Source organism: Ovis aries, chromosome 3, assembly GCF_016772045.2.
Source record: "Ovis aries strain OAR_USU_Benz2616 breed Rambouillet chromosome 3, ARS-UI_Ramb_v3.0, whole genome shotgun sequence".
In the NCBI taxonomy this organism is placed as follows: domain Eukaryota; kingdom Metazoa; phylum Chordata; class Mammalia; order Artiodactyla; family Bovidae; genus Ovis; species Ovis aries.
This window is the reverse complement of record NC_056056.1, coordinates 154,512,854-154,526,594: the sequence shown is the minus strand read 5'-3', so window position 1 is coordinate 154,526,594 and position 13,741 is coordinate 154,512,854. Positions and strand designations below refer to the sequence as shown.

The following is a 13,741-nucleotide window of genomic DNA, read 5'->3' as shown; positions in this document are numbered from 1 at the left end:
ACCAGATGTTCATGCTGCCCAAAGGACACCTCAGTGTTCTTGACAGTTTTTAGTCATGTTGTCCTTTCACAGATGCCAATGCCTGAAATCCTTACAGGTGACAAGGCTATGTGGCTTCTACATATGAGATTATTAGTAATCAGTTTGAGGACATGGACTATTGATAGCAGGGAAATTATCATATTATGTTAAGTTTGATATTTATAAAAAATTGCCTAAAACGAAATAGTAGAAACTCTTCATCCTTTTTTTTTTTTTTTTCCTGATCAGCATAGTGATAGGCAGGTCCACACTAAGTGATAATCCTTTAATTCAGTCCAATTTTGTTGTTAAATAATGAATTTGTGCTGATATTTTCTTTGTTAATTAATTCATTCAACAGATATTTCTATGAGCTATGCATTGAGGATATAATAGTAAAGAAAGTGGTCATATTCACATGGAGCTTGGTAGAAGTAAAGAGTAATCAAAAATTACCCACTCAAAAATAAATAGTCACAAACCATGATACATGCTTTGAAGAAAAAGTACTGGGTGCTCTGAACATCTTTGACAGTGAAACTTGACCTAGAATTAAAACTCTGGATTCATTTATTCATCCATATTTAGTGAGTACCTACTACTGTGCCAGAAAAGCTGGACAGATTGCCATAGTCATTTAAAACTCAAACTCGTAACTTTCAGCTTGGTAGACCAAAAGATATTAGGAGCAAAACAACAACAGACAACTTGAAACATAAACTAAATATAAAACAATTCTGGGGATGGAATTCTATTTTAGTCTTTTAGCCTTTCTTCAAATACAACTTCTGTTCAGAAAGCTAAGGAGCAGTTGAGTACTGCTTAAGATTTTTTAGCATGTCTAAATATTTTTCACATTACTTATTTTATTGCAAAAACTCCATAAAAAAGTAATAGTGTGAGATATTAAACACCTTAGAAAAACAGAAAGGTGGAATCAGTAGGAGGGGCCCCAAGAACCCAAATATTTTAGCACAAATGTCATTATGCTCTCCACTAGCCATCAACCTGGCTCACCTTCCTTCCCTGCCAGGCTTTGTAAAGAGCAGTCTTTGTTCACTTTCTCCACTTCACATATGCTGTTCTGTCATCATCACATTGAAATGTCTCTTCTTAAAGTTCCTCAGATCTCCTAATTATTGAATTCAGTAATCTCCTCTCAGATTTTACTTGACTGGTCCTTTCTGTAGATTGTGTCACTACAGTCTGCCCTCCAGCCTTGAACAGTTTTCACTTTATTATCTAACTTTGTCTTGATACCCCTGTCCTCCTCCTATTTTCTGGAACACCCTCTTCTATTTTCCTTTGCTGACTCATTTTTCAGCTCACCGTTTAAATACCTGTATGATTCTCCACTGCCACCCTATTCTCCTTCTTCCAAACCTCATTCTAGTCTTACTGTCTTCTGTGCTCTGCAGACTTTCACATCTGTATCTTTAGCCAGGGTCTCACTTCTGAGCCCACATATTTCTCTGCCTCTAGTTTCACACTAGACTGATTTTGTTATTTTCCCTGAAAACATGCATGATGGGCATGATCCAACTGGTCATACAAGCTGGGAATCTAATCATAATCTGACCCTGCCCTTCTCCTTCACTCCCCCACAGGTATCCCAGTCACCACAATTGGAACTGTGCTCTCAGTCTCTGTAATCGCTCTCCTGATCCCCAGTCCCATTGCAATTGTCTTCATTTAGAACTTCTATTCCTGTACATAGTCTTCATCTGGTAGACCTGCTTTCATCTTCCCTTTTATCCCTCACCCTCCAGACTGCTTCCAGAGCCATCTTCCTAAAACACAGATCTGATCATGTAGTCTTTATGTGATTCCCCGTCATCGTGCCATTCAAAATGTCCCAGCAACAGTGCCACTGCCATTTAGAGCTATTGGGTTACCTGGCAACAAGACAGAAAAGCAAGGTAACTAGTAACCAAAATAAAATTCATGTTTGAACAGTGCTTTGCGTGCATATATGCATGCACACAGTCATGTCTGACTCTTTGTGACCCCATGGCCTGTAGCCTGCCAGCCTCCTCTGTCCATGGAATTTTCCAGGCAAGAATACAGGTGTAGGTTGCCATTTCCTTCTCCAGGGGATCTTCCCGACCCAGGGATCAAACTCATGTCTCTTGTGTCTCCTGCATTGGCAGGTGGGTTCTTTACCAGCTGAGCTATAGTACATTGTATTTATATTTTACTAGCGTTATTTATATTCATGGGCTTCCCTGCTGGCTCAGACGGTAAAGAATCTGCTAACAATGCCGGAGACCTGCATTTGATCCCTAGGTTAGTAAGATCCCCTGGAGAAGGAAATGGTTACCCACTCTAGTATTCTTGCCTGGAGAACCCCATGGACAGAAACGTGGCAGGCTACAGTCCCTGGGGTCACAGTGAGTCAGACACGACTAAGTGACTAACATTTTTACTTTCATTTATCATTATCTTCATTGATTTTTAGTATCTATAGATTGATTATAATTTTATATATATAAACTCTTTGCTTTAAGTATCATTTTTGCTTGAGGTACCACTCACTAAAGCTGAATGAAGCATAGGGAAAATGTTTGCCAAAACCGATGGTTTTATTTTTGTCATACTTACTATTAAAACCATTTACTCGAGAGTTTGCCACTTGAGAATTTGCCTCTTGAGACTGTTGCTTGTTTACAATAATGAAATCATGTCATCAGCATATGGGGGACGCTTGTCCTTATATTTGCTATGGCAGGAGGGCCAAAACACAAGAAATTCTCAAACCACATTAAGCAAATACAAAGTTGAAAAGTAATCTAAGAAATTTTTTCCACTGAACTGTTCAGGGAGGAGACTATCCTCCCTGCCTGATTCTAAACCCAGAGGGCACTGCAGAGGTCATGAAGTAAGTGCTAATCTCATCTAGTTAGCCCATAATCACGTTTTAGCCAGAGTCAAATCTGAACCAGTTAAAGCTGCTAAACCTTACATTAATTTTGGTATTTTTTTTTATCAGTAAGGTAAAAAATAATATAATTGTGATTAGTGGAAAAAATTATAATGCCTGAAATCTGTTGCTTCTTTCCATAAACTAATAGATCAAGACACTAAAATCTGCAGTCTATTAAAAAGAATCTCAGCTTCTTGATGATAGACTGAGCATTTGTTATTCAGTTGCTAAGTCATGTCTGACTCTTTCCTACCCCTCGGACTGTAGCATGCCAGGTTTCCCTGTCCTTCACTATCTCTCGGAGTTTGCTGAAACTCATGTTCATTGACTCAGTGATGCCATCCAACCATCTCATCCTCTGTCACCCACTTCTCCTACCCTCAATCTTTCCCAGCATCGGGGCCTTTTCCAATGGGTCAGCTCTTCACATCACGTGGCCAAAGGATTGGAGCTTCAGCTTCAATACTTCTGGTGAATATTCAAGGTTGATTTCCTTTAGGATTGAATGGTTTGATCCCCTTGCTATCCAAGGGACTCTCAAGAGTCTTCTCCAGCACCACAGTTTGAAAGCATCAATTCTTCTTTATGGTCCAACTCTCACATCCATACGTGACTACTGGAAAAACCATTGCTCTGAATATATGGACCTTTGTTGGCAAAATGATGTCTCTGCTTTTAAATATGTTGTCTAGGTTGGTCATAGCTTTTCTTCCAAGGAGCAGGCATCTTTTAATTACACGGCTGCAGTCATCATCTGCAGTGATTTTGTTTATTAAAAAGAATCTCAGCCTCTTGTTCATGATGATAGACTGAACATACAAGTTTGTTTTCCTGTCTCCCAAGAAACCTCTTTAAAGTGACAATTTTAAAAAATAGAAGAAAGAGGAGGAGGAGAAGAGGGAGGAGAAGTTAAATAGGAAAAGAAACCTGTTGCAAAGAGAGTTAGATTGTGGGGAGAGTAATGGGATCTTGAGCAGACAAGAAATTATAACCAGTTTTCCCAAGGGGGGAAAAATGGGAGGAAATGCATTAATGGGTATGGTTGATTAAAGAAAGATACAACGCAGAATACGTGCTAGAGTTGTTTTGAGGTGCCCAGCAGAATTATCAAGAGGCAAACGGGACTGACAACAAGGTGTTGAATCGAAAGTCTAAAGAACAGCAAGACCAGCTTCTCATCTTCCTCGCTTTCATATTTAGACTGACAGATCATCAGTTAGTCACATGGCAAAAGAAGAAACCTGGAAGAGTCCTCTCTTCAGATATTAAACAGCCTCTCTGGGAGAATTGGTGCTGCTGTTCAGGTGTTGTGCTCCAAAATGAACCCTCAGTTCAGTTCAGTTCAGTTCAGTTGCTCAGTCGTGTCCGACTCTTTGCAACCCCATGAATCGCAGCACGCCAGGCCTCCCTGTCCATCACCAACTCCCGGAGTTTACTCAGACTCATGTCCATCGAGTCAGTGATGCCATCCAGCCATTTCATCCTCTGTCAGCCCCTTCTTCTCCTGCCCCCAATCCCTCCCAGCATCAAAGTGTTTTCCAATGAGTCAGCTCTTTGCATGAGGTGGCCAAAGTACTGGAGTTTCAGCTTTAGCATCATTCCTTCCAAAGAAATCCCAGGGTTGATCTCCTTCAGAATGGACTGGTTGGATCTCCTTGCAGTCCAAGGGACTCTCAAGAGTCTTCTCCAACACCACAGTTCAAAAGCATCAATTCTTCGGCTCTCAGCTTTCTTCACAGTCCAACTCTCACATCCATACATGACCACAGGAAAAATCATAGCCTTGACTAGACGGACCTTAGTCAGGACTAACAAATTCTTGGGCATCAGCTGTGTTCACAGAGCTCCCAGTCAGCTTTTCTATTCAGAGTTAAGACTAGTAAGGAAACAAACCTGTACTGTACCTGAAAGCAGAGGACCTTGCATAGTATAGCTGCAGAAGATAACTGACCCAGACCTCCATGCTCAGAGAGAAATGGCCAAAGATCACCATCGATGTACCAAGAAAACCAAGAGCACGAAAGACAAAACCCAAGACAGAGAGAACAATTACCCTAGAGAAAGCAGAGACATTTTAGAGAATAATAGGAAAGCTAAAATAAAACAACCCACTGATTTATGTTATCAGGGGTATTTGAAATACCTCATATATAAAGATAAGATGATGCTGTTAAAAAACACACACACAAAATGTAAAAACAAACAGAATAACTGGAGGCCAGGAATAATGTGGAAAAATAATCCGTCAGAAGGTACCCATGATTTGATGTCATTTATATAAATCATTAAACACTTAGAATATTATATATTGTTTATGGATATTACACTGCAGAAAATGAACCAGAACACGTGTTGGGGGGTGGCTTAGTGGCTCAGTCGTGTCCAGCTCTTTGCAACCCCATGGACTGTACCTGCCAGGCCCCTCTGTCCATGGAATTCTCCAGGCAAGAACACTGCAGTGGGTTGCCGTTTCCTTCTCCACATGTGTTGGGAATGGTACATAAATGATTATCTTTGTGGTACCAGGATGTATAGGAATAGGGAAGAAGGTTGGAGGCAGATCTGGCTATAATTGTAACATTTCATTCTGTTAGAAAAAGAGAAAAGTTGAAGCAAATATTTTTTTAAATTATTATCTGTCAGATCTGGATATCTGTTAAATCGTGGATGCCCATTATATTCTGTAAACTTTTGCATGTGTTTTAAATATTTGTAATTAAAAACTCAAAAATTGAAATACTGAATTACAGAAAAATTTTGTACAATTGTATAATGAAAATCACAGTCTAAAAGACAGTAGAAAACGTGGCATGCCTTTTAACATGTGATGCAATGTAAAAACAGGAAAATGTTTGATTTTAAGCATTCTGAGATTATGACAATTGGACCATCCAGAAGGAAAGATAATCCGAGAACACTTCAGCTCTGCAATAAGCAATACATGTATAGTCATAATAATACACAGGCTGCTTGCTCATTTTCAACTCTTAGGATTAATCTATAAAAACATGGACGACTTAATTAAGGTTAGGCACTGGAAAGGCAGGAAGGATCAGAGCACTAAGGAGAGCCAAACAGTATTAAGTTATAGGATAGTCATGCATTCATTCAATCGTTACATAGTTTTTAAATAACATTCTTATGTTGAAGGCACTATTTTAAGTAACTGGCAATACGTGCTAAGTCGCTTCAGTTGTGTGCAACTCTTGGGGCCCTAGGGACTGTAGCCCACCAGGCTCCTCTGTCCATGGGACTGTCCAGGCAAGAAGACTAGAAGCAGGCTGCTGTGCCCTTCTCCAGGGGATCTTCTCGACATAGGGATCAAACCCAGGTCTTCTGCACTGGCAGGCAGGTTCTTTACCACTAGCGCCAGCTGGGAAGCCCTGTTAGCAATACAGAGGTGAACAAACTCCCTGCCTTTATTCAACTTTACATTCTAGTTCAAGAAACAGACGTTACCAAAGAAGGTTTTAAAAGAATTATCAATAAAAGGAATGTAACTGTAAAAATTAGAAGGGGGAAGGAAGGGGAGATAGTGTAAATATGAATATAAATCATAATTCACAAGAAAGAATCAATTTATAGTTCATAAACAGCACTGTTCACTGGTGAAATATTTTCTATTTGTGGAAAATAATGGTAGAACTATTCTATATCTGGATCTGTGTTGTCCAGTGTCATCACCATTAACTACATGTAACTGTTGAGAACCTGAACTGTGGTTAGTGTGACAAAGAAACTGAAATTCAAATTTTATTTAATTTTAATTAATTGTAATTTGACTTGTGACGTGTTCCTGGCTACTGCTGTACTGGACAGCACAGATTTAAAATGAAGGGATCAGATAGCATATGCATATCTTGTAGAAATAAATAGGAAGCCTGTTAAACATGATTGTCTACAAGGTGGGGAGAATTGAAAAGGAACATGTCACTGAGTCATCGTGCACTGTTTGATCTTCTGCTACATGCATGTATTTGGTTGATTAAACTTTTGGGTCTTTGAGGGGGAATAGAGAATCATCCTTTTAAAAATGTTATTCAAGTTATACCTGAAGTGAATAACTGGGCAAGAATCAGAGCTCTAAGCTTCAAACCATTTTTGTTATTAGGAGGTCTCCATAGAGAGTTTTATTATTTGGCTTGAGATAGCTAATAAGGTATATATTGGTCAGTGAGGTTAATAGTTTCTGGTTTCAGAGAAACTACAAGCTACAAATTTTGAAATACGGTCCTAGAATTATAGAGCTGTGAGAATTGCTATCTGTAGAAAATTATATCTGCAGATCTCCAACTTGTCTCACCAAAACCATGCTCAAGTATATATCATCATTATTAAACCATCACTCAAGCCCAAGTGGCCTTATTTTTGCATTTGAAGATAACAAAATACTTGTCGTTATATTTCAATTCAATGTATCCTTGGTCACCGGTAGTTTCTGCTGTGTTCTACTGATGGGTCATGTAGCTAATTTACTGAGGTTTCTAATCTTATCTGGGGGTTGAGGGAGTGGGTAGGGGAAGAGGAAGCTGTATAGCCATCCTTGTTAAATTAAGAGTAAAGGAATGAGGGCCACTTTTTCTAGACATGGTACAGATGGAATTGGCTTCAGCTTGTTTATAATCTGTTGCTAGTTTTAACAACTTGTTTTGAAGATGTTTGAGAGGAAGGAGGAAAAGGTTGGAAGAGAGAGCTAAGGAAGTTTTTCTCAGGGGGCAATTGGAATGAAACATTTTTAATCTGTGAACAGTACACTACTTTTGGAGAGCTGTATCACTATAAAATTCCAGGTTCAAGTAGACTTAAAGCAGCTTTGTTAAGCTACATTACGAGTCAGCAGGAATCATTCTTCCTACTGCAATCTAAAAAAAATCCATTTTAATGTAGGTGGTAGCAAGCACCAATGACCTACTGTTAATAAACTAGATCACTTACTCTTACATTCGAGATGTAAATGAACATATCCTGGATTTGCATCACATTATACCAGCATATACCATAGATACCAATTTATGTCTGCAGATTAATTTGGCCTGATGTTTGGATAAAATCGAAGCAAAACTGCCATATTCCAATTTGTCGGTATGAAGGGTAGTACTTGTAGTTACTTGCTATTGAGAAAGGAGAATTCTTACAAAGGAGAATTATTTATTGAATATAAGTTGTTCTTGATATTAATAGGCTAATATCTAAAAGGTACAGTTTATGGTCTTGGAAATAAAATGATAATCAGCCCATATCCAAACTCTTTGAATAGAAACAAAAGGATGTACTGGGGATAGGGTGAGTCAACTCTGTTTATACAGGTTTTCACATGACTTTTCTTTTAAAAAGTATATGGAATGCATCCAAAACAAATACTGTTTTGTTAGATGAGAAGACCAAAAGGGAAATCCTAGAGAAAGGAGGATGGATGATCTGTCTTTAATGTCAAAACTGACAAAAACACATCCCCCCCTCTTTTGCTCAAGATAATTTTCTCAACAAGACCCAGATTGCTTCAGTCTTTGCCTATCACCCTTTGAAGCACTCTCCTTATTATTAGGAGTGGGGGCAGGGTTTCCTTTGAGGATTTTTACAGCAGTGAAGAGTTCCTCCTTTAAATACTTTCACATGATGAGGGAATTCTGCTTTCAAAGTGCTGTCATCACTGTGGCTTCTCTCCCATAAGACGATTTATTCTTGGGTGAAGGTCCTTCTTAGTTTGATTGTCAATAGGACTTACCTTTCTGATGGATTCTCTTTCTATAGAGCTTGCTTGTTCTGAGAGATGCAGCAAAAGGGCTCAGCGTGCTCTTTTGTTCACCTTACTGATGAAGTTGACCAATGATTCTCTTTTGAAATATGTTCCATCATATACAGTTATAAACTTCAACATGGCTCTCTTTGTCAGCCTCCACCAATTAAGATGTGGGTGACATGTCCAATATTCCTGCTTGAAAGCTATAATTCTTCTACAGTGCAAAGGGACTCTGAATTTGGGGATGCTTAGTGTCTCTTCCAGTGTTTAGATAGCACCATGGTAAATAACAAAAACTATTCAAGTGTCAACAGTGTTCCCAGAAACATTGAAGTCTTTTGAGAACCTGTACTCCATGTCACTCCAGATCACCCTGCTCAGCTCTTAAATAGTCTTTTGGAAAATTCTATAAATATTTAATTCATGGAAGCAAAATGTATAGCTGTATGGTTTCATAGCTCATTTGAAAGCAGTTCTCTCCCCTCCCCAAAATCTTTAGTAGGCAGTGATTCACAGTTATTAGAGAAAAATTAGAATGAAGAAACCCCAAATAAAGCTTATCATTTTCTCAATATTATTGCCTAAAGGTGAGTTTTTAAGTCTTCCTGGCTGTTTTAGATAAATGAATACAAATCTTGCCTATATCCCAAACTAGATGACATCATTTACATCATTACTCTTGGACTTTCCCTTTAAACGGTTTGGTCTTTAGAAGGTGCGGGAACTGGTATTGTCTAGGGTACCCATTCACTATCCCCTTCCACCTAGCAGCTCTTAAGTGCAACAGTGTATCTATCAACTAATCCAGACTAGCAGTAAACATAATTCTTAAACCGGACAACTTCCTTCCTGCTACAGTGTTTAAATGATTGACCTCTCAAACCCTTCACTGAGGAAGAAAGTGGGACGTAAGTAGAGCACCTAGACTAAATCAGCTGTAGATTAAGACAGATTCTAGTTTTGGCTTTGCCACTTCCTGCCTGAGTAAGGCTGACAAATAACTCTTCCTTCTGCTCCCCAACCCTCTCCCTGCACAACCCAGTAAAGTGAGTAACCTAGATGATCGTTATGTGTTTTTACTACCTTAAATAAATAATAAGGATATTTCACCTGGATAGAGAGGCTTAATTATAGAAATTGAGCCAAATTGGATAGTCCAGTGAGAAATTAGAACGGATATTCCTTAATCTGGTTTTGTAAAGGAGTATGATTATGTTCTCTCCTCTTATGGACTCTATGATGTACTATAAATATTCATTCCACTTTCTTCTATAAGCCAAGTTGAAAATCAGTTTAATAAACATCTCAACTGTACGTCTGTACTGTATATCATGGGAAGCTCTGAATATACTGAAGTCAATTCCCTTCAAAATGCTCACCACCTAAACAGGGAGAAAGCATGAAAACAAATCACAAATCTAGTGTGATGAGCAGAACAAGATAAGTATACACAAAATGCAGGGGTAAGCATGGGAAATGAATATATATTTCTCTGGATCTATTTTAAATTCTAGAAATAGAAAAATGTGTGGGGGGGGAGGGTGGTAGCTTTATGGTAAATTTTTTTAAAAAAACAAAACCTCCTGAGTTTTTACCTATTTACTGCTGAATCAAATATGTCTCCTCATAATATTATTTGCTATAAACTGTAATCAAACAAGACATGGAAGGTTTTCAACAAAAACCAGAATGTTCTCTTTCTTTTCATAGATAAATTATTTTTCAATGTCTTAAAACATTGGGATTCCCTGGTGGTTAAGATGGTTGAGTCTGCCTGCAATGCAGGAGACCCGAGTTTGATCCCTGGGTTGGGAAGATCTCCTGGAGAAGGAAATGGCAACCCACTCCAGTATTCTTGCCTGGAAAATCCCATGGACGGAGGAGCCCGGCGGGCTACAGTCCATTCGGTTTCAAAGAGTTGGACACGACTTCACTTTCACTTTAAAACATCACCACTAAGTTTTTCTTTAGTATTGGTAGCCTGGCATGCTGCAGACATAGGGTTGCAAAGAGTCGGACATGACTGAGCGACTGAACTGAACTGATTGGTGCTTCTGTCGTTAAACAAAGAAGAGCATTGAAATGTGTCAAGTAATCATCAAAAACCAAATAGTGTAGCCCAGAATATGTTGAGAGTCTCTCTGGAATTTAGAAAATGGGGAGAAATGAGTTTTCTTAAGGATATTGATGTTTCTTAGCATAATTGGGTTTTGTGGATTATTAGCCTATATCTACTAAGTTAAGGTTTTCTTGGTGATTTGTAGCAATCTTGAATTAAAATCAAGGAATTCAGTTCAGTCCCTCAGTCGTGTCTGACTCTTTGCGACCCCATGAATTGCAGCACGCCAGGCCTCCCTGTCCATCACCATCTCCCGGAGTTCACTCAGACTCACGTCCATCAAGTTGGTGATTCCATCCAGCCATTTTTCATCCTCTGTCATCCCCTTTTCCTCCTGCCCCCAATCCCTCCCAGCATCAGAGTCTTTTCCAATGAGTCAACTCTTTGCATGAGGTGGCCAAAGTATTGGAGATTCAGCTTCAGCATCATTCCTTCCAATGAACACCCAGGACCAATCTCCTTTAGAATGGACTGGTTGGATCTCCTTGCAGTTCAAGGGACTCTCAAGAGTCTTCTCCAACACCACAGTTCAAAAGCATCAATTCTTCGGCGCTCAGCTTCCTTTACAGTCCAACTCTCACATCCATACATGACCACTGGAAAAACCATAGCCTTGACTAGACGGACCTTTGTTGGCAAAGTCATGTCTCTGCTTTTCAATATGCTATCTAGGTTAGTCATAACCTTTCTTCCAAGGAGTAAGGGTCTTTTAATTTCATGGCTGCAATCACCATCTGCAGTGATTTTGGAGCCCCCAAAAATAAAATTGGAAAGTGTTTAAACTCCGGGTGTTAAATCTCGCACTATGAAAGCTGTACTGTTGCATGAGGGGAGTGCAGGGCGGGGAGCTTGAGGGAATTTATTATAAAAACCTGGTCTGAGCTAATTTGTTTTTGTTTGAAACTGGAAATCATATTGTTGAAATTTGCATTCTGTTTTCTTTCAATAGGTGTATTAACACAAAGTACTCTGCTTTTAAAGGGCTTCCTCCTTTCTACAGGAAAAATTTCACTTCTGAAAAAGAAGCAATTCAGCAACATTGCACCTCTTTCATCATTTTAGGAATACAGACTTCAGCTCAGTAACTCCAGACATATTTTCTGGAAACATATAAAAACAAGCCCATAAGTACTGAACGTAAAACCTGGGTATACCCATAAACATGTGTACAATCTGAAAGTCTACTTACCACTGAGTTTTTAAAAGCTGTGTGCATATTTTAATAATCACTAGAATAAATGAAAATTGGAACAAGATGCTGTTTGAGAGAAGGTGCTACCTGGAGATTCCTGAGGAATACTGCTCTGTGACTGTCCTATGAAGTGAGCATGCCTCTTGCCCATCAATAGATAGCACTTGTGCTTTCCAGACAACTTCCTGTTGTTCAGTCACTAAGTCACGTCTGACTTTTCGAACCCATGGACTGCAGGATGCCAGGCTTCCCTGTCCTTCACTATCCTCCTGGAATTTGCTGAAACTCATGTCCGTTGAGTCAGTAATGCCATCCAACCATCTCATCCTCTGTCGCCCCTTCTCCTACTGCCCTCAGTATTTCCCAGGATTAGGGTCTTTTCCGATGAGTTAGCTGTTTGCATCAGGTAGCCGAAGGATTGGCTTCAAAGCTTCAGCTTCAGCATCAGTCCTTCCAATGATTATTCAGGGTTGATTTCCTTTAGGATTGACTGGTTTGATCTTCTTGCTATCCAAGGGACTCTCAAGAGTCTTCTCCTGAGAAATTATATTAAGATGGAAACAACAGAATTTTAAAAATATATTTTAACTATCCAAGTGTTAGTCACTCAGTTGTGCCCGACTCTTTGCGACCCCATGGATTGTAGCCCACCAGGCTCTTCTGTTCATGAAATTCTCCAGGCAAGAATACTGGAGTGGTTAAGTCATTCCCTTCTCCAGGGGCTCTTCCTCACCCAGGGATCAACCTAGGTCTCCTGCATTGCAGGCAGATTCTTCACCATCTGAGTCACCAGGGAAGCCCTTAACTATCCAAACTAAGTACTAAAAAAGTATTAAAGAAGTATGGAATAGTTAAAGTTAACAGCCAGACCAGTTGGATTGTGTTTTGGAAAAAAAAAATCACAGTGTAAAACTCATAGTGGTTCTGAACTATGCCCAGTGACTCTGAAGATAAGAACAAGAAGCAGAAATGGTGAAAGAGAGCTTTGTAAGTTTGGGGGATGTGCTCAAAACTACTGGGTGTTCTAAGAGAGTCTCACAAAACATAAATCTCAATGCAGCTATAATCTGGATGTGAGGAAAAGGTTATTCTTAAAACATAGTTGCATTTTTGCAAGATACTTTAACCTTCAGTCTTCGGCCTTTCTTTTTTCAGGTTGAAAAAGTTAAGCATGATTCATATACTAAAGGTTTCCTTTCTATGCTTAGTATTCCTTTTAGAATTGCATTCTAACCCATGGTTGTATCTCTCTCTGTTTCGGTTCTTGTGCGTGCTCTGCCCCAGGCTGGCCTTCATTCCACGACGTGATCAATTCTGATGCGGTGACATTCACAGATGACTTTTCCTATGGGATGCACAGGGTGGAGACCAGCTGCTCTCAGGTCAGTGTACCCCACCTAAAAACCCAAAATGTTGCTCATTCTGCTTTGCAAACACTTCCAAGGCTCCTGGTTGTGCTAAATATAGTAACTAAGGCCAATTGACCCATCACAAAAGTGACAGACAAACACAATGAGGTCTCTGTCAAGTCCTAATGATATCTCAGTCTTGAGGAGTTTAGCAAGTCCTATTAAATGTCGGTCTTCAACACTAGTAAACAAAATCATTGGTTGGAAAAGTTCTTCTTATTGACTCAGTACAGTGGGGAACTGAATGAAGATTTCATTACGTGACTTCACGTGATCTGACGTTTACTCTCTGTGTGTGCTCACTGTTCAGTCATCATACCTCTAATGATAATGATCC

The 13,741-nt window shown here is 39.4% G+C and overlaps 1 protein-coding gene across 3 annotated transcripts in view; it reads left to right on the top strand.

Annotated features, from left to right (window-relative positions):
• The window catches only part of MSRB3 (methionine sulfoxide reductase B3), a 183,385-nt gene that overhangs the window by 156,999 nt on the left and 12,645 nt on the right, over positions 1 to 13,741 (top strand). For all 3 annotated transcript variants that reach the window (XM_027967480.3, XM_027967481.3, XM_012174611.5), the window contains one exon: positions 13,280 to 13,377. In XM_027967480.3, coding sequence (XP_027823281.1) covers positions 13,280 to 13,377 — 98 coding nt within the window. The remainder of the gene's footprint in view (positions 1 to 13,279; positions 13,378 to 13,741) is intronic.